At 38.3% G+C, this 21,285-nt stretch overlaps 1 protein-coding gene across 1 annotated transcript; it reads left to right on the forward strand.

Moving 5' to 3' along the window:
• Window positions 1–1,654: 1,654 nt before the first annotated feature.
• On the forward strand, window positions 1,655–8,042 carry ruvbl2 (RuvB-like AAA ATPase 2). Its single transcript, XM_042008857.1, has 14 exons — window positions 1,655–1,749; window positions 2,527–2,581; window positions 2,733–2,788; window positions 3,013–3,154; window positions 3,309–3,438; window positions 3,530–3,596; window positions 3,822–3,928; window positions 4,033–4,126; window positions 4,680–4,898; window positions 5,660–5,778; window positions 6,254–6,373; window positions 6,454–6,583; window positions 6,722–6,836; window positions 7,683–8,042. The coding sequence occupies exons 2-14, from the start codon at window positions 2,527–2,529 to the stop codon at window positions 7,706–7,708; spliced, it is 1,380 nt and encodes a 459-aa protein (XP_041864791.1). The 5' UTR covers window positions 1,655–1,749; the 3' UTR covers window positions 7,709–8,042.
• The last annotated feature ends 13,243 nt before the right edge of the window (window positions 8,043–21,285 follow it).

The raw sequence follows: 21,285 nt of genomic DNA on the forward strand, positions 1-21,285 counted from the left end.
AAATGAAGCTATGGACAGGTTTTTATTATTTTGATGTATTGAGAGAGAGAGAAGGAGAGACATTTTTAATATAACATGACATAGAAAACAGTGATGGTCTAATCTCTGATGACTCAGCCATTGTGGGCTGTGTGTCTGAGGGGAACGAGCTGGAGTACCGGTCAGTCATCATGGACTTTGTGGACTGGTGTGAGAGCAACCACCTGTGCTTAAACACCAGTAAGACCAATGAGATGGTGATTGACTTCCGGAGAAGGACACTACCCCACACACCGGTGAAAATCCAGGGGAAGGACATTGACCTGGTGGACAGTTTCAAGTACCTGGGTGTTCACCTCAACAGTAAACTGGACTGGTCACACCACACAGACTCCCTGGACAAGAAAAGCCAGAGTCGCCTCCACCTCCTGAGGAGACTGAGGTCCTTTAGAGTATGCAGGCCTCTGCTAAGGACATTTTATGACTCTGTGGTAGCATCTGCTGTCCTCTACGCTGTTGTCTGCTGGGGAGCGAGCAGCACTGATCGGGACAGGAAGAGACTGAACAAGCTGGTCAGAAGGGCCAGCTCTGTCCTGGGCTGCCTGCTGGACTCTGTGGAGGAGGTGGGTGAGAGGAGGATGTTGGCCAAGCTCACATCCATCATGGACAACACCTCTCACCCGCTGTACCAGACTGTGGAGGGGCTGAGCAGCTCCTTCAGCAGCAGACTGAGACACCCTCAGTGTAGGAAGGAGCTACCGCAGGTCCTTCATTCCCACTGCTGTCAGGCTGTACAACTTATCTGTATAGTCATAATACTGTGCAATATTTATTTATAATTTACTGTGCAATACCCCCCATTATCAATATCATCATATTCTTCATATCCCACCATCACCATGTAAATATGTATATAGCCTTTGAGGTTGTTTTTCTTGCACTGTCAATTATATATATATGTATATATTTTTTATATATATATATATAGTATATATATATATATATATATATATATATATATATATATATATATATATATTGCTACATATTTTTTGTTTTTCTTAGACTTCTTTTCTTGTAAATAATTTATATTGCACCTTCTTGTTGTGATGCATGTTCACCTTATTCTGTCTGCTTTCTGCACTTTGTTCTGTAATAAGAGCTGCTGTAACGAGTGAATTTCTCCACTGTGAGATTAATAAAGTCCAATCTATTTATCTATCTAGAATAGTTAATAGGATACAATATACAAAGTTAAACATATAATAGAGACATATAGTTGAAAATTTAGTACATAGAATAGAATGAATAGAATAGAATAGAATGCCTTTTATTGTCATTATACACATATACAATGAGATTAAGCCATCCCCAATGTCAGTGCAAAGAGAGCAGAATAGAAGATAAATAAATAAATAAAAGATCTAAGGTATAAAATATTTACAGAAATAAACAGATGTGCACACTCGAGTTATTTGCAGATATAAGTATGATGTATACTATACATGTGTATAGTGTTCGAGCTGAAAATATATAAATTACACTGAAACATATCATGATCAGTAGATTATTAACAGACGTGTTGTAGTTAGCTGGGCTTCGATGCTTCATCGATTGTTTTTTACTACAGAGTCTTTAGGTGGCAGTCACACTCGGAAAGGCCCTGTGGAAAAAAAAGACCAGCTCTTGTTTCTCTTCGGGGACATTTGCTCGGTGCACTTTCAGAAAGGGGCGCAATATTCGCACATTTTCTTAAGTGTGGTTGTATAGGTGAGTATAGACTCTTCTAATCAACATATTTATTTAAGATTTAAAAGATTTCTATACTGTTGATGCTGCAGGCGTACAACAAGTTAAATTAATGTTATTCAGATGTGTGTGACCTCCTTATATATTGTGGTTGTTAATACGTAAAGACCGCTCTTAATGGAGCTAGCCAATTCGCTAACATAACGTTAGCTAGCGTTAGCATTAAATTTAGTTATTTTCGTTCCTCTTTCATGGTTTAAAGTAAGAAGGAGCTTTTGGCTTGACAATTCAATTAATCTAAAACGTATATTGGCAGCACGTGTAATACTATATTACAAAAATAATAATAAAAAAAGAAGAAGAATCAGAAGAACGGCCATATGTTGCTAACGCAATGTTATTAGTCTCCTACTTCGTGTTGTGCCATGCGTTATAGCTGTCACTATGACAACGAACCGGCCAGGACGGGCTTCTATTACTTATTGTTAACAAGCCAACAACCTAACTAGCTGTTTTTGTGACAGTTTTCAGTAAAGTGATAATAATAATAATAATAAAAAAAAGAGTATAATTTCTGTTGTGTGTTGTGATCTGAATTGCCACAACAAGCAAAAAAAAAAAAAAAAAAAAAAAAAGGGAGCTAGCAACACAACCATACATTTGATGAGGACATTTAAACGTTGTTTTAGTCTTTAATTTATTTATTTAGACAGTATTTCTACCTGTCAAACAAGGCAGTTCAAAGGATTTTTGTCTATATGGTGGATATTTCAGCTTTGTGTTTTAAACTTGATACAGATGGCGACTACAAAGGTTCCAGAGGTTCGTGACATTACACGGATCGAGAGAATTGGTAGGAATCTATGATTTGCTGGGACCCTTTAACTGATTTTAATGGTGAACGTTGTGTGGTAAACATGGTATATGTTGATGTGTGCCTGTTTGGTCTTTATTTTGTCCTCCAAATGTGGTTGATGGTATTTTTATTTTCACCTTCTGTTTAGGGGCCCATTCTCACATTCGTGGACTTGGTTTGGATGATGCTTTGGAGCCAAGACAGGTAGTGTTAAGCCTTCAAGTGTACCAAATGCACCAGTCAATTGTAACATTAAGACCACTTGCTCAATCTTAAGTAGGTCCTCCACATATTTCCAAAACAGCCTTGATGATTAAAGGCATGGATTAAAACATCATTACATGCCGTCGTTCAGTATGTCAGAAATACAGATGTGCATTAACATTTTAGAGTTTGGGCTAAAGAAGTCTGTTCCTGTTCATATGTAGGTGTCTCAGGGGATGGTTGGCCAACTGGCCTCCCGTCGAGCAGCAGGAGTTATCTTGGAGATGATCAAAGATGGCCACATTGCTGGTAGGGCAGTGCTGATCGCTGGTCAGCCCGGCACAGGAAAGACTGCCATTGCAATGGGTAAGAACTACGGAATAGTGGAGGTTTTCCAAAGCACAGCATCTTCCTTGACTGGAAGCGATATTGTCTCCTTGTGTTGATGTAGTCAGCTTAAGTTATACTCTTGTTGAAACCTCTCTCTGTTCCTGATAAGTTGGGTTTGATTCTAATGCAGGCATTGCACAGTCTCTTGGCCCTGATACACCCTTTACAGCACTGGCTGGTAGTGAAATCTTCTCCCTGGAAATGAGCAAAACTGAGGCACTAAGCCAAGCTTTTAGAAAAGCCATTGGAGTGAGGATCAAGTGAGTGAGCAGACATTATAATTGCACTGTATAATTCTTTTTTTTGCTTAAAGTGAATTGCTTTTCAGTATGTTTACTCTTTATTTTTTAGAGAGGAGACAGAGATAATTGAAGGAGAGGTTGTGGAAATACAGATTGACAGACCAGCCACTGGAACGGTGAGCTGTTTTGACTGTGTTTGATTACAATACAGATATGCTTGTTATTTACCACCTAATATACTTTCTACATGCCTGCTTCAGAAAATAATTGAATGAAAAAACTATTGATAATGGTAGAATGTATTAATTACATGCAGAAGGACGACTCCGGTTCATACAGTATATAGTGAGGATGATTAATTTAAGGTGTACATTAACTGAAAATATGATGCTTTCAACCAGGGTGCAAAGGTGGGCAAGCTGACTCTAAAAACTACAGAGATGGAGACAATATATGACTTGGGCAACAAGATGATTGAAAGTCTGAGTAAAGAGAAGGTTCAAGCTGGGTAATTTATTCACCTGTTTATTAATCTTTATATACTGTAATAAGTCAGATAAATACATCTGTGCTGAGTTGTTGACCATTTACCTATTTATATGTCTATTTCAGAGATGTTATCACCATCGACAAAGCCACTGGGAAAATCAGCAAACTGGGACGCTCCTTCACCAGAGCCAGAGATTATGATGCCATGGGAGCTCAGGTAAATTCCAGCTGTTCCAGCTGAGTCATGAGCCACAGTACATTTTTAAGGATGATGTGTCAAGTATGGTCTGTGCCTAAAAGGAGGACATAACTTCTTGCAGGGGTTGTTTGCTTTATGTATTTTCCTAGCGACATGTAGGGCTGATCGCGGCTTAGTTTGTCTTTAGAGCCTTCTCTAAACATGGTTTTGTTGTGGAAGGTGTGTTAGAGAGATGAAGATGAATGAGAAATAGAAAAGAAATTATGTGCAATATGTTGAGTTATTCTGATGTCATTGTAATGTCCCTCTCCCTTTCTCGCTACACTCAGCAGCCAATCAGAGTTAGCGTTCTCAGTAACAGACCTGACACTAACAGGGTCCAACATTACCAACTGTGTACTACACACCAAAAAAGACAAGGGTGATGGATAATTACTGGCTCTGCTGATGACTGATTGTTGGCCTGATTGCTAAATAATCTCATCATCCTAACCGCTTTCACTCAATAGCCATTTTCCTCTGGCCATTAATAAAGCTTCTATTTCTGATTTACGCTTTTCTTTTCTTGTAGACCCAGTTTGTTCAGTGTCCTGAGGGAGAACTACAGAAGAGGAAGGAGGTGGTACATACAGTGTCCCTTCATGAGATTGACGTTATTAACAGTCGTACACAAGGCTTTCTGGCTCTCTTCTCTGGAGACACCGGCGAAATCAAGTCTGAAGTCCGTGAACAGATTAATGCCAAAGTGGGCGAGTGGAGGGAAGAAGGCAAGGCAGAGATTATTCCTGGGGTAAGTCTAAAGTTTGGTACACACATAAGGATTTTTTATCTGCTCGAGACCTCACACGTGAAGATAAAAAATCAGGCATTTAACAGTTTTGATCGTACTGTCACAAAGCAACACACACATAATGGTGCTGTCCTGCAGCCGATCTAAAATCTAGTCCTCCGAGCCAGAAATCTCACAAGACCAAACGTGATCTAACAAAAACGAAGAAGAAACATGGCAAGACCCGGAAAACACAACACCCAGCGTGGCAGAGGACATGCATAATGAAGTACTGATGCTGGTTTTGTGACTGTTAACAGAAAAATCCAGAACTAATAAAAGTAATAGACTGGAGATGGCGTGAACACAGACTTTATATCCTTCCTTGCTCCCCAGTCAGCTCGCCCTCTGATTGGCTACGTTCTGTTCCACGTCACCATCCACACAGTCACAACTCAGGAGTCGTCGGCTTTCCTCACACGTGAAGATATTTGGTCATAAATATTGAACATGTTCAATACTTTCGATTGTTGGCCATGACCCGTTTCGGAGCAGATTGTCGGGATGAATTCGCTCCTAACACACCTCAGACCACATGACAATTTTATAGGAAAATCCTGTAACACTCCAGATAACCGGGCGTTTGCCATCCTTGGTTGGGAAGGAGCGAAATCGGGACAAAATCCGCCTGATAATCTTTATGTGTGTACCTAGCTTAAGTGTTCATTCAGCTTCTTAAGTTAGATTTCACTCTGACTAATTTTTCATGTTTTTGGTTCAAGGTGTTGTTTATTGATGAAGTCCACATGCTGGATATGGAATGCTTTTCCTTCCTGAACCGTGCCCTGGAGACTGACCTGTCACCAGTTCTTATTATGGCGACCAACAGAGGCATCACCCGGTACTGTTTATGCACATTCAGTGAGAAAACAACTACTGCAGACTTACTAGCTCAGGGGTGCCCAGCTCCGGTCCTCAAGGGCCACAATCCTGCAGGTTTTTCATGTGTCCCTGCTCCAAAACAACCTGACTCAAATTGATGAGTCATTGTGCAAAACTTAATAGGCTGTTGGATCTATTTCATTTGAGTCAGGTGTGTTGAAGCAGGAAACATTGGAAAATCTGCAGGACAGCGGTCCTCGAGGACCGACTTTGGACACCCCGTACTAGCTGATTTCAGCTGTTACATTCATGTAGAATATTTTTTTCTCATACGATACCATTTAGAAGAATTACTCTTTATATAAACTCATTCTGCATGCTTTTTCTTGATATGTTAATGTTTTTCTGCATTTTTCTTTTTGTTCCCAGAGGTTTAGAATATATTTAATCATTTTTCTGTCTTCTAAGCTTAATGAAACTCCTTTTCTGTGCAGAATCCGTGGCACAAACTATCAGAGTCCTCATGGCATCCCCATCGACCTGCTGGATCGCCTGCTCATCATCGCCACCTCCCCTTACACTGAAAAAGAGACGAGGCAGATCCTCAAGATCCGGTGAGAATTTGTTTCAATATAAGCCACCAAGCTTTGCGTCGACCTCCCAGCATCACAGAAGGGAAATATTTATATTTCAGGTGTGAGGAGGAGGATGTGGAGCTAAGCGAGGAAGCACACACAGTCCTCACTCGCATCGGCATGGAGACATCACTCCGTTACGCCATCCAGCTGATCAGCACTGCAGGACTTGTGTGCCGTAAACGCAAGGTATGCTCAGCATGAGCAAGCAGACTTTAAGTAATCACCATTAACATTTTTCTTTTGTAAACTTTTGAAGGATTTTTCTGTAGTTTGGTCTAGATTTGCTTTAGTGGGTGAGTGATTTGTGTCTTATGGCTTTTCCAGGGGACAGAAGTGCAGGTTGAGGACATTAAAAGGGTTTACTCTCTGTTCCTGGATGAGGCCAGATCGTCTCAGTACATGAAGGAATATCAGGATTCCTTCCTCTTTAATGAAACACGTGAGTTTGCTGGTCATCTTGTATGTGCATCTTGTAGTTTCAGAATTTCCCTGCTCTGTTTCCCAAAATTCAACACAGATGCTGAAAACAACACATATTATCCAGGTTAGCACACTGTGACCAGAAATGACTACAGTCATTTAGAAACATTTACTTTTAATAAATCAAATCAAAATAAGATAGAAAATATGGAAGAAAATGAATCAGTAAATGGTTTAGAAATGCATTTATTCCACCAGAGCTGCATTGTAGTCTTTGCTCTTCTATTTTAGATTTATATGAAGGTCTTGTTGCCATGATACAGAAATACCTTTGTGGTTCTGAGCAGAAATGAACACAAAATGCATCTTTTACACGGACAATTTGGTTCTCTGGACGAGACTGAAGTCATTTTTATCTACGGTCATTGTGAACTGAGTGATCACATCCCAAATACTGCCTGTTGTGCAAGCAAACAGCTGATTGATTAATAGAGAGATAGTATGTATGTGTGCGCGTGTGTGTCTGTGTGTGTATAAAGTCATTCAACCTTAAGTAGGTAAATTGGTAAGTAACCAAAGTGCTGTGTTCTATAACTGCAGGTACCAAACTGCTTACAAGAGGATCAAAAACATGCCAAATATCCTGTTATGGTACATTTAGAAACGGATAAAAAAAAAATCTGAGATTGATATGCAGTTAAACGGGAGACACTCATGCAATTAATTGCGATTAAATATTTTGAAAGTATGACAGCCTTTGTGTGTGTATGCGTGTGTGTGTGTATATATATATATTTTTTAGCAAAGCAAACACCTTTTGACCTTTATGTATATAAAAACAAAGATGTTTATTGTGTTATTTCAGAAACGGCTTCCATGGATACCTCATAGTGAAGACGACTGCTTTGGTTTGCGACTCTGTGAAGTTTTCTGTTCGCGTCACCTCGTCGATTCACAACTGGATTGTATCTAAATTCTAATTCCAGCATTGAGTTAAAGCTCGAGTATTTAATGCTTCAAATTTTCCACTTTTTTCTTTTGTTCACCTTTTAGTTTAATATTAAATTCAAACTTTCGTACTCAAATCTGACTTAATTCTGAACTGATGACAAGTTGGCTCGTCTTTGAGGCCTTGTGGCAGGAAGTTATTCCTTTTGCATTTTTCCTTGTTTCACTTCTCAATATGTGGTTCATTGTTTGAAAATAAATGTTTTTTTTTATTCTGCTCAGATGTTCTCATTTTATGCATTTGCTTCTGAACTCCTTAAAACAGAATTTATCGTGGGGAGAAGGTTTATTTGAATGTTGCACCACACATTTAGTGTCATTTCAGCTTAATTTGAGCTTAGTAGAGATGCTTGTCAGTGTTTCTGGGCTATAAAAAACTAACTGAACGTAAACATGACGCAACAGTCTAAACAGTAATTGTATGAAATGTTTAGTGTCATCTATTTTTATAATGAGCCTATTTTTGTTATCTAATGAAAACAAAAATCCTTAAAGTATTTATAGTGCTGTTACATGAAGGAACCAAATTATAAATTTGCTACCACAAGGTGGCGCTCTTAGTTCTTCATTGGACCAAAAAGCACACATAGCAGCTGCTTTTCATTGAGCCAGTTTAAACCGCGATGCACATCCTTTTAAATGTCTGCTTGTCAACTAATTTACAGACACAAAATTCCCCCTAAACTTTTCACACTATAGGTAGGGGCTACCAATCTGATGTAAATTAAGTTTTTTTTTCTTTTTACCGCTTTGTGTGTGTGTATTTTAATAATTAGATGACATCATCTCAGGTTTGTGATTCATCAGAAAGTTGCCAATGAATTCATAAAAACGTGAATGACTGATCTCTGGTCAAACTGGACTTTAAGTAATGAAACATGCACAGCTCAAATGGGAATTCTGTTGAAATTCCAGTTTAACGTTTGGATGCTTTTGCAGCCTTTAGTAGATAAATCATCCTTACCTGCATGAAATTTAGGATCCCTGCAGCTTATCTTGAACATGATAATGAATATTTTAAACTTGGTGGGTGGTCCTGCTGCTTGCATCCAGTAAACCTTCATCTTTTGACCCACAGGGCTGCTGGTTGGTGCTTACTTTAGCATCTGATGGATCCACTGGCTGGCTGCAAATAGCTTTATTCTGTTAGATTCTTTATAATAGTTTCCCCATAGCTGAACACAATATTTCAAATACAATCAAATTAGTGAACAGAACAGAATATAAAGTAATTTTTGAACCAGAAATGTTTAGCTTTACCCGACACTGATTTAGATTTACCCACATTTTTGTTTGAACAATCTAATAAATCACTGATAATCATACCAAGAAATTTGTAATCATATACTCTTTCATTTCCTATATTCTCTGTTTTTACTTGTATCCCAAATATTTGTTCTACAATTTCCAAATAACAAATTTTTTGTTTTATTTAATATTAATGGCCCTGTGATGGACTGTCGACCTGTCCAGGTGTACCTGCCTCTCACCCGCTAAATATGCTGGCATAGGCTCCAGCTTACCCGCGACCTGTAATGGACTAAGCGGTACAGAGAATGAATGAATGAATGACTGAATGAATGAATGAATGAATTATTTTGCATGATAATTTATTTCTGTCAAACCATCTCTTTACTTTATTCATGTTTTGTGTAATTCTTCACAGAACTTGCTGCAAATCTTCTCCAGTACATATAATGTTATTTTCATCTGCAAATAAGATCATTTTCATGGTATTAGAAACTCTGGGAGGAATTACAAATGTCTATGTAATTTAATTTAATTTGAAGACATTTGACTGAGTGACATTTCTTTTTTTTCCAGTGTCTGTGTGAATTCAAATGACTGTGTACAGATCAAATTCAGCTCAGCCCCTCTGGGTGGGAGTAGGTTTTCTTGGACAGGCTCCCGTTCTTTGTCTACATACACTGTCCACAGGCTGCAAGCTGCACAGCATACTAACATGTGCCATTTGCTTGCTGTGCAGATCTGGATGACCTTTGTTGTTTTTTTTTTCTGCCATGGACAAGCCAATTTGCAAATGACCTCATCATGCAATTATACCCCAGTATCTCTTGATAGCCACATTTATTCTCCAGCACCAATGCTGTTCTTTATGTAAGACAGAACTCAGCAAACCTGATGATTTTCATCTGGGTCATAATGACCAACAAAAGCTTTCTGCACCATTGACCGTGTCAAGGGTCAGTGGACACTCATAGTCTAAAGACTCTTTCTATATTAATGTCATTAGCTAAATGTGGCTATACCAAATAGAATATCATCACTCAGGAAAGAAATTGACTTGTCAATCAATTTGTCTGATTGGAACTGTCAGGAAAAGCTACAGTTAGTTGGTCAATTCACCAACAAACCTATGTTTTAAAGACAATCCCTTTAAAACTGCTGCTGCTGCATTACCGCAGTCTGAGATGTAGAATTTATTTATTCCATGACACCATGATGAGTTGTTGTACAGTTCACAGGAAAATTAACGAAAAGAAAACAATATATCAAAAATGGATGGATAGAATAATATTTTTTCACACTTTTAGAACAGTGTTTCTTTAATGTAAAAATTGCTGGAAAAAAAATCAACTACATGATGTTATTAAAAGATTTTAAAAAATCCAAATCTCTGTGGGCATGAGACCAGGCTGAAAACCAGTGTTTTAAATCTTCCCTTCATATCTGCATTGAAGCAGATGTAGATGTTTGTGGAAGTCACTGTGTGTGCTCATGAACACATCTGATAACCACTGTTACTGAGCACAGGTCAACGCTGCATCTGATAATCCAACTGAGGACTTGCTCAGCTCTCATTAGCCGAGCATTCATTCAACTTGTCATCAACACAAGTCAAAAGCCAGCAGTAATGATTAGATGGGGTGCATTCCTGCATACAAGGCGGCTAATCTGTGTAACCCCCCCCAAAAATGTAAATTTTTTAATTACATTTTGTTAGAGGGCCAAATAAAGAACTCACATTTAAAAAATTGGACTTTTCTTACCATATTTTCATGGCTCGGGTCTTAACAGGTTAAAAGATAGTTCTGCAATCAGAAGTATTCTCTCTGCTGTCTCTTTGTTTAAGCTGCTGCATCTTTTAGGGATAAATAAGCTCTGCTCAGATTATACTTCCCTCTGAGGGCCCTCATGACAGCAAGGTGATGATGCCTCGTTCTGAGAGCCAGCTGAACACCGATTCACCCTTATCTCACGACTCTTGACTTTACACTTGACTCAAGCAGTTCTCAAACATGTCGACTTCTTAAAGCAAGTATGACAAGCGTGTAAAATGAGGACCTGAAAGTCAAGTTAGTTCACAACACTAAAAACACTAAACGCAACAATAGAAGCTTAACAAAACCGGAGTGAATTTAGCTTGTATCACCTGCTTTCACATGGCTTCTATCCGCCCTTCTGTGTTTATTATTGTGTCTGTCTGGCCGCATTTTCTTGCTGATGTCATTCGCTTTAAATAAGATTTCAGTGTTTAAGCACCGTTTGGAATGTGCCGTTTCTGAATGGATAAAATGTGAGTCAATTTCCTGAGGTTCCCAAGAAAAAATAAATCTTCATCTTTTTTTTCTAAGTGCTATATGCACAAAGAAGAGCATGTGGTTCCTGTGGTCAAATCTGAGAATGAGGTCACTGGAAGAGCATCAGACTATAATCTTACACTGATGAGAGTGACTGTGTATTTGGTTAAATGGTACAATCATGCAAACTAAATTCAGGGATAAACCAAGATATCCCGTACCTCATATTATGTGACTTTAAAAATTTTGGCAAAGCCATGTTTGTTATTTCTAACTACATTTCCGTGCCTGCTGTATTTAACTCATGCAGACTACAGAACAGAAACACATATAAACCAGGGATGTTTATACTTTTCTCAATATATATATATGAAGAAAGCACATTTTAAATTTTATTTTTGACAGATCTTAATGAGTCACTCATCACCTTCTGACTGCATCAAATCTTTGCCATCAAAAATAATCTGTCAGACTTCTTGTTTTTCTGGTGGTGTGAGAGGGAAGCAATGTGAGTTATTTATCTAGTTTTAAAATAAAAACCCTCTAGAGAGGGCTTTACACTCAGCCACCTTGACAGGAAAACCAGGGCATTGATCAGAGAGGACATGCAAGGAGTTTGCATGTTCTTCCCGTGTAAGCTTGGGTTCTCTCTGGATACTCTGGCTTCCTTCCACTGTCCAAAGACATGCATGTTGGGTTAACTGGTCACTCTGTAGTCTCCCTAGGAGGAAGTGTGAGTGGTTGTCTCTCTGTGTTGGCCTTGTGATGGCCTGGCGAGCTCTGATCCATCTGGAAGAAGTTCTCTGGTCAGATGAGGCGAGAATCAAACATTTTGGCCATCCAAGAACATCATCTCTACAGGGAAGCATGGTGGTGGCAGCATCATGCTGTGGCTATGTTTTTCTCTGCAGATACTGGGAAACTCAACTGAGGAAGTGATGGATGGTGCTAAATACCGGGAAATTCTTGAGGAAGACCTGCTTTAGTTTTCTAGAGATTTCAGATGGAAGTTCGCATTTTGATCAAGCAACTGTTGGATTTTGTGGGTTGATTGGTTTGTCTCCTGTCTTGCCTTGGTCGTGGCTTCCAGGTGCTGATTGTTCTGTTCCAGATCACTGGTTTGGATATTTTTGTACCTCTTCAAGTTATTGGAAATCATCCACCATCATCAATCAGTTCTATGAGCTCATCCATCCTCTTGTCTGCCTGGAAGGTTTTGTTTTATGCACCTGAGAAAAACCCTCTCAGTCAGAAATCTCTCATTTGACTTTGCATCGATTTCCCAGTACTCATCTGTGGAGTTACCAGTTTTATCTTCTCTAGCAGGGTCTGCCAGAATCCCCTCCTTCCTGTATGAGCACTCACAGCCCCAGCAACCTTGACTCCATCTACTCGATAAATCCCTCTTAATTTGCAATCTAACTTTTCTTTGTCTCTGTTTTTTGGTTTAAGAGGAAATGTTTAAATGGGTTTGGCATGACCTAATCAAAGTGCAGAGCTCAATCCAAATGAGAATCTGTAGCAAATCTTAAAGTACACCAGAGAATCCCATCCAGCAGAGGGCTTTGCAAGACAGTCTGGCTGCAGAAGTGCTGCAGAAACGGGGCTCTATTAAATATTGCCTTTTCATGGGGTGTTTTTTTGTGCTTGAAAGAGCCACAAGTATGTAACACTTTGCACCCTAAAAATGCATCCAACCTCAACCATTCCTCACAGATGCATGTTAATATAAAGTTGTACAGCAAAAATAGAAAAATGCCCAAAGGATGAACAAACACAATATCTTGGAATAAGTTATTTAAAAGGTTTTAGAAGGTCTCTTGAATAATTTAACAATAAAATCTATCCTTATTTAATAATGAGAAATTCTGAAATTACGCCACACGTTGCACACACACGTATCGCTTTGTGTGTGTTTTGTGTGTGTGGATTGCTTGAAAAGACATCTTCAAAGTGACAACTATTTGTTATGTGTGGATGTGTGTGTACATACTGTACACCACGCTCCTTACTCTTCTGCTTTCATTCATGACTCTATTGCCATTCATTGCCTTAGCCTGCATGCTACACTGTACTCTCAAACCATTCACAAAGCTGCTTCTGTGCCCCTTCTTCACATGTGGAATACATAAATGCAGATGTTACTATCCACACACACATGGCCTCATGCATAACTAGCCTTTGGAGGGTTCTCTGCATCAGCTTATGCTGCAGTGGAAACATCGCTTCTAAAAATGGAAGCATTTGAGCCAAAAATAGCAACTAAACTCAAGCAACATCATTCAGTCTTTGTTAACTCAGGCATAAGCTCATGTTTAATTCAGAAAACTCCGGTATTCATAACTCAGACTTGCTTCACCCTCGACACTGAACCCACTGCGGCACATTAACAAGCACATTGCAGTAACATTATGCTACTGTCAATTTATATTACACCCTCGTTAGTAAGCACGCAAATCAAATTAATCCCTCATCACTTTGGGGACCTCATGGAACAGTTTTAAATGAAGCCACTGCCTCAAAGCCCGATGAGGAGTGATTACTCCTGTAAAACTGGCTAAAGGATAATGACATCTTCTGGTACCGTAGATTCAATGAGAGGTGGCCTGATCGTTACCACTGCTCATGCCTTCTTGAACTGTTCAAGTTGGCTCCCTTCATTGACGTTGCTCAACCCAGCATGAAGCACATCTTGTATTTATTCCACATGGAAAGACAGCAGAGAGGAGCAGGGCATCTCATGCTTGCTTTGGAACATGTGTCAGCCCCTTTAATGGGTTTGTAGCACATGAATCTGACAGCTTGAGGTTTCTTGGCTCCTCATGGCTGAACGTCCCTTCCCAAACCATTTTAAAAGAAGGGCATCTCAGGAGACAAAGGAATGGAGGAACATTTCATAATTGTTCAAAGTATGCAACATATCTTATGCACAATAAATTGAATACATATTTTATTATTTTGTTGTGTGGACTCTAGCTTTTGTGTTACTCCAGTTTCCTAGCTGAAATCTGAACACCACCTTATGCCTCTTCAACAACCTCTTCAGGTGACCACAAGCCTGTGGTCATCCACAGTCACACCATCACACAAGTTAACTCTTACAGATACCTGGGTGTAATTGATGATAACTCGTTAACCTGGAGCATTCATGATGGCCTTTGTAGCAATCTGAAACAGAGGATGACCAAGAAAGGGTCCACCAGGTTGTTTTAGTGAGCTTTGGAAGATACAGCTGAGATGGCTGATATATTCACATGATGAAGATGCTGACAAACCCTTGTCAACCGCTACAAAACAGACGTTAACTTTCTCCATAGGCAGCATCAACTTCATCACAACCATCTGACACTGACAGTTAAGCATTAACCATTTATCATACATCAGTTAGAGCTGAAAGCAGACTAAGTACAGCATCGAGCCTTAGCTTCAAACCCGCTACGCTTTAGTTTTATTTTATGTAACATAAATGTTATGGTAGATGGACAATGAAAATTGTTAAAAGATAAATCGGCGCTTAACACTGTTTATTTGTGTCTCAGGAGAGATAAAAACTGAACTCTCCCATCTATTAAAATGTTGCTTCTTCCATTTAAACAGATGTTATCGTGAAAACTATTTACCTTCCTGTGCAAAGTTAAATTTTAGCCATTCAGGACATGCCGTGTGATAAGTTGGTTTGTTTGAGTCTACGTGCTTTTCTCACTTTAGCCAACTTTTAAACAAAGACCCTAAATTCTTTTATATTTACATAAAGACAGCCACAACAAAGTGCAGAAAAAGAATTGTTGTCTAAAATGACAATAAAATTAAAGCATGATAAATGTGTTTTGCAGGGCATTCTACGTTAAATATTCTTGATTTAGGGTGTAAATATTGTTAAAACGCTGTAATATGTGACCCCAATTCCAAAAACTTTAGGACACTGCAAATAAAAACAGAAAGTAATGATTTACAAATTTAATGAACCCATATTTTATTCCCAACAGAACATGAACAACATATCAGCTGTTAAAACTGGGACATTTCACCATTTCATCAAAATATGAGCTCATTTTTAAACTGATGGCTCATCTAAAAAAAAGGCTGAAACGTGGACAGCAAAAGGCACCAAAGGTAGCTGGCAGAGCCTGTCTTATGTAAAGATGGACAAAGGTTCACCAGTCAAAGACAAATTGTAGAACAATTTAATAAAATAGTGTTGCTCAACATAGAATATCAAACACTTTGAAGATCTATAATGTTGTATAATGTTGTCAAAGGATTCAGAGAATCAGGATGAACGTCTGTGTGCATGGGACAAGGCTGAAGATACAAAATAGATGCTTTTTATGAACACAGTTTGCTGTGCAATCCTCAAATGCAGCTTTATAATATAAACAAAGGCCACACATGAACACAATCAGAAGCGCTGCTGTCTTCTCTGGACCAAAGATCATTTAAAATGGTCTGAGGCAAAGTGGAAAACTGTTCTGTACATAGATTAATCAAAATTTGAAACTTGCCACGCCATGTCCTGCAGACTGAGGAGAGCGATCATCCAACGGACCGTTCCAAAGCCTGCATATGTGATAGTACAGGGTTGCATTAGTGCCTATGACATGGGCAGCTTCCACATACAGTATGTGAAGTTTTTAGAGCTGCTCCCAACTAGACAACATCTCTTTCAGGGAAGGCTTGCATATATCAGTAGGAAAATGCTGAACAGAAAACATTCCTCTCCTAAAACTCCAGCACCTGGTCTCCTCACTTGTTATAAACATATATATATATATATATATATATATATATATATATATATATATGTTTATATACATATAATTGGGGTTATAATTATTTCTCCTTGAGGTATTCACATGTTTCTGTGTCTTAATGGCCTGTTTGCCTCATTGTTGTTTTTCTTCTAATGACAGTGGTTGAATACTCAAGCTCATCCCTGCCTCAAGTCAAGCTCCGTTGAAGCAAAAACATTTTTTTGCCTTTTTTTTCCCTCAATTGCACGAACGGCCTGAAGAGACATTTGTAGTTTTTCATTCTCTGTTACTCTGCCTAATCTGCTCAAGTTCAATCCTTTTTGTTGAGAGAAAAATGTGCCACATGAGCCAGTGCATGACTTGTATGTCAGTTTGTGTCTTTGTCTTCGCATGGTGCAGTGTGCACAGAGGGCGTTATTGTTGTCATGTATGTTTTATTCTTGCAGAATACAAACATCACGTGCTGGATAAAAATGGAAATCTTTCCCACAAAGGCTGACAAAACTAATTTACATAAAAAGGCAAAAAATTAATAATAAAATAATAAAATATCTCACCGGCTGCATTCAGATATAAAAAATATTTCTTTTAATGCTGCTCTTGATTTAGGGAAGGTGACTGTTTTGTGTGAGGTAGGCTGCAAAAGTTGGTGGGTGCCAACAAGGAGAGGTGAGACATCCATAGTGGAGGTGTGATGCTGAAAATTGTGAGATGTTTCTGTTTCATGTGTTTTTTTTTTTAACAGACTTTCTCTTCAACCTTCGTTTGCTTTGTGCTGGTGAAACAGCATCAATAAGTCTAATTATAGCAATGTCTCTGTTAAGAGGTATTCAAGCTCAGTCAGGCAAACACAGTTTGGGGAAGATGAAAAAATAAATCAAACCTATTACACCTCTATTTAAGTTAAAATATTTTCTGAAGAACACAATGAGTTGTGGTTGTTGACGCTATAATTTTCAGGCTTTACCATAAAAAATCCACTAGATATAATAAATGTTTGTTACAGCAACATAAATCTTTTGTGTTCTAATTCTGTAATGAGTTGTAACATGAGCCAGTTTCAGATCTGATTTATGCTCAAAACTATTTTTAACTTTTTAATTAAAGACTTTTCATGTTACTAATTAGTTGGTGATCTATATCTGTCCATACAAACTGGGTTATTGTTACAGTGTTTGTCCGCCAGACTCCTTTATATGATAAATAAAAAGGATAACCCCCATGATTAATTCTAATAATAATACAATTATAAACTGTGCTACTCAGATTTAAATGAACTGAAAAGATTTAAATGTCTTCTTCATGAGCTGAATAAATGTTGATTCAGCAGAGCACTGTGCCCTGAAATAGCATGCTCACATTAAAAACGAGGATGACCTGAACAATACTGCTTTGAAATTTAGAACAAGCTGACATTTTAAAGCTTTACACATCCTCCAGCGGCTGTTTTTTGACATAATTCACCCTGTGTGTTGAATAAAGCTTGTCCTCTGTGAGTTTAAGTGGCAAAGTGCAAATGGAAATTCCAGTTCTTGCTAGAATGGCTCCCCTTTTCCTGTCTACGCCCCAGTGTTTCCTGCCTGCTGCATGACTAGGTGTGTTGACTTTTAGATTGGAGCATCTCACGTTGGGGTACATATTTGTCTGACTGTGGGAAAGGGTGTTGGTCTCTCTGGGTTGTTCACCAATTAAACACTAATCCTCCACTTTGAGCTTCCTCTGGCTCCTTTATAATCATCCTCCCTTCAATCTGAAGACATCTAAAGTGGAGTCTGTTTGAGAACAGCTCTGTCTAATGAAAGACTTCAGTACCATCTAAAGTCTTCTTTTGTCACAAATGCAGTGTGTACTTCGTTTTTTCTGCTTCCTTGTCATGGACAATCCGTTAGTGCTAATAGCTGCTATGTTAGCTTACTTCTCTTTCAAAAGGAACATTGGTACAGAGAGAGCCTTTAGGTAAAGACTTCCTTACTTCATGTGAGGGTAAATATTAGTTTTTTTTTCTTTAAACTGCATCCACAGCATGGATGGAGCCTTGTGTCTGTGATGTGTCAGTGCGTCTGTAAACCACTCAGGGGACTACAAGATTACTTTACAAACTGAGCCTCACACAGGCCTGCCTGAGTGAGCCCGAACAATATAGTAGTTCATTCATGGATCAACTCCTGCCTTCTCTCTTTGCGATAAGAATCAAGTCTTTGTGAGTCTAAACTAAATGGGATCTGGTTCCCAAATGTAGTATTTAATTCAAAATGAAATAGTTGGAATACCTTTGACCTGACTCGTCCTTGGGTATCTTCACTTCTGTAGATCCCATAAGGTGCATCAACAGAAACTCTTTATGACCAAGTGAATAAAATGTCAGCTAGTTAATAAAGAAATGAAGTGAATGAGAAACATTTACCTTAAATTATGGATTAGACTGACTTAATTATGGTTACATGCCAGTATGTGTAGTTATTTTTAAACACAACTAGTAGAACATTTTACACACAAAAAGCTAAATTTTAATTAATACCTAATTTCCATTAGATATTAGGGGTAATTCTAAACTATAGCAAATGCAAATGCAAAAAAAAGAAGAAAAAACAAAGCCAAAACATCAACGTTATAGCTCAATCCATTCATCCATTCATCTTCTACTCCTTATCCAAGATCGGTTTAACCTAAACAGAGAAGCTGAGGCGTCTCTTTCCCCACCTCTTCCAGCACATCCAGGGAATCCCAAGGCGATGCCAGGCCAGCCGACAAACACAGTTCCTCCAACTTCTTCTGGAACTGTCTCAGATGTCCATGAGATGTTGCAGAGATGTGTCAACCAAAACAGCCGCACAACATCCAGAGCCTTGAGGAAAACATCCAACCCCATCCCACTACCAGGGAGCTTTTTAACCATGGTGGTGACCTCGTCCCCAGAGATGGGAGAGCCCGTCTCAGAGTCCATAGACTGCTTAATCCTACAACTCTAATCCCGCTGTGAAAGGGAAATAACAAATTTCATAACTTACAAATCTCATAAAGTCATTTATTACTCACCACAGCAAACACAAAACGCATCAAACGTTCAGTCATTTTATTTTTTCATGAGAAACACTCGATCTCGTCTTTAATTTAATGGCAGCAACATGTATCTGATAAAGTTAGAAAAGGTCTGCGTCTGTTGGTTTTTGCTGTCTTGGTTCCAGATGTATTCATCCTCTGATGTATTCTGTTGAGTTAACTTCCTGCTCCCCAGTTACACCTGATTCATAGCTTCTAATTAGCACACCTGCTCCTTGTTTTGTTGTTAGCCCTTTAGTATATCTTCTGCTTTCCTTTGCTCTTTGCCAGATTATTCTTCTTGTTCCACCATCGCTGTTTGTCTCTGTAGTCTTCAGTTTCACTAAGTCCATCAGTCCTTCTAGCTTGTGCGCCCACTTGTTCTTTTTAAGTTTAATTTGCAGTGCCTTTGGTTTATTTGAATAAAGTTGCAATCTAGTTTACCTGTGTGCCTCATACCTTATAGTCCAGTATTTGGGTCCAACTCATTGCTTCAGTTTTTTGGATGAATGTATCTTGACACCATAATTAGTACTGCATAGCATCCTCTTCTCATTCAATATTAGACCAGTTACTACATCACTGGTGGAGGAATGGCATCCCATTTTTTGCTGGTGCATGATTTTAATTTTCTTTTCATAATTTGATCTTTTATTAGGTTTCAAAGTCTGTGCTACAACTGGTAACTTTAAGTATGATTTCTTATACATCCATTATTGCATGTCCATTACATTCAGTCCTTACTATTTCCTTTTCTTTCAACAATGGTGATTTTTCTTTTGGATAAAGACAATTAAAAATAAAAAAAATGACTAGTAGGTTACATGAGCAAAGTGCATGGCGGACATACCTTAGATTAAAATCAAAACAGATTTCCTGGAGTAAATTTTCCGTAATTTGACCCCATCCTTTTCTCATTTTACATCTCACATATTAGTGTTACCCAATTTATCTGTCTAGCAAAATTTGCATCATATTTGCACCAAATATGGGAGGAGAAACAAAACCACTGGGTTAAATAATAATAAACAATAGAATAAACAAACAAAGAAAACAAAATACACACACAAAAAATAAATAACAAGTATCCATTCTCCCTGAATGAAATATAACTCCCAACAAACAATGCTGCTTTTACCACTGTCTCAAACTAACTCTAACATGTTATGGTGTATTAATCTAATTGTTAACGGTTTTCTGTCTTAGGACCCAAATGTTTTTAGTGAAGTTAGTTAGTGAATGGTCTGGACTGCAGTCCAGCACCTTCCTCTATGAAGACTCGGATGAAGCCATATTGTTGTAATAGATGCAGATTTGGCTGTTTGTATTAATTATATTAGATCTCACATCAGCAAAAATCAACCATCTCATGAAGGTTTTCTAAATCATAAATGAACTTTCAGACATTACTGTGATCTTGCTTGTTTACAGAAGCAGTTTTTTTTTGGACTTGCACACAACTTACAATAAATATAAAAAGTCCCAGAGATACCATGTAATGATCAATTAGTTGCATTATTTATAGGTTCGATTTAAATCAAATTTCACCCTTTTAAACTTAAAGTTATATACTGAGGATTTCTCAAGAAATCTTTTATACTGCTTTGTTTGCTATCTATTCACCGTTAGTCCCATGTGTCAAAAACCTTTCCAACTAAACCAAGTCTCTTATTAGATGCTATATTTATATGCCTAAATGAGCTTGACAATGCTGAACACAGCATTTGTATCAGTCACTTTGACTTATCCTTATTCTTTGAGCAGATCTGGGAAGTGTTTCCTAATGAAAACACCGTGGATCCATTTGTATGTGGAGCAAGAAACGGAAACGACACGGTGGTTTAAAGTGATTAAATAGGTTTATTTGATTTACAGACATGTACATTTTCTATTTACTCCCCCAACGGGAGTGTCACAGTTAACTTCTACAATAATATCATTTGATTTCGTTGACGTTTCTCTTTGCTGACTTGCTCTAAAAATAAAAAATAACCTCTGTTTTCTGCACAATATCAGAAATAGGTTTCTTTATACAGGATTCTTGTATAACAAGAAATAGTACATTCTCAACACATCACTTAAGTGATTATTAACATAGAATAACTTGATACAACAGGGTAAAAGACTG

This window comes from Melanotaenia boesemani, chromosome 15 (assembly GCF_017639745.1).
Source record: "Melanotaenia boesemani isolate fMelBoe1 chromosome 15, fMelBoe1.pri, whole genome shotgun sequence".
NCBI lineage: Eukaryota > Metazoa > Chordata > Actinopteri > Atheriniformes > Melanotaeniidae > Melanotaenia > Melanotaenia boesemani.

Bases quoted from the DNA above. Each gene is read 5' to 3' on its own strand.
- ruvbl2 (XM_042008857.1), top strand. From the start codon at position 2,527: ATGGCGACTACAAAGGTTCCAGAGGTTCGTGACATTACACGGATCGAG. The intron at 3,439-3,529 runs GTGAGTGAGCAG...TTTATTTTTTAG, and splicing joins GCCATTGGAGTGAGGATCAA to AGAGGAGACAGAGATAATTG. The intron at 6,374-6,453 runs GTGAGAATTTGT...TTTATATTTCAG, and splicing joins AGGCAGATCCTCAAGATCCG to GTGTGAGGAGGAGGATGTGG.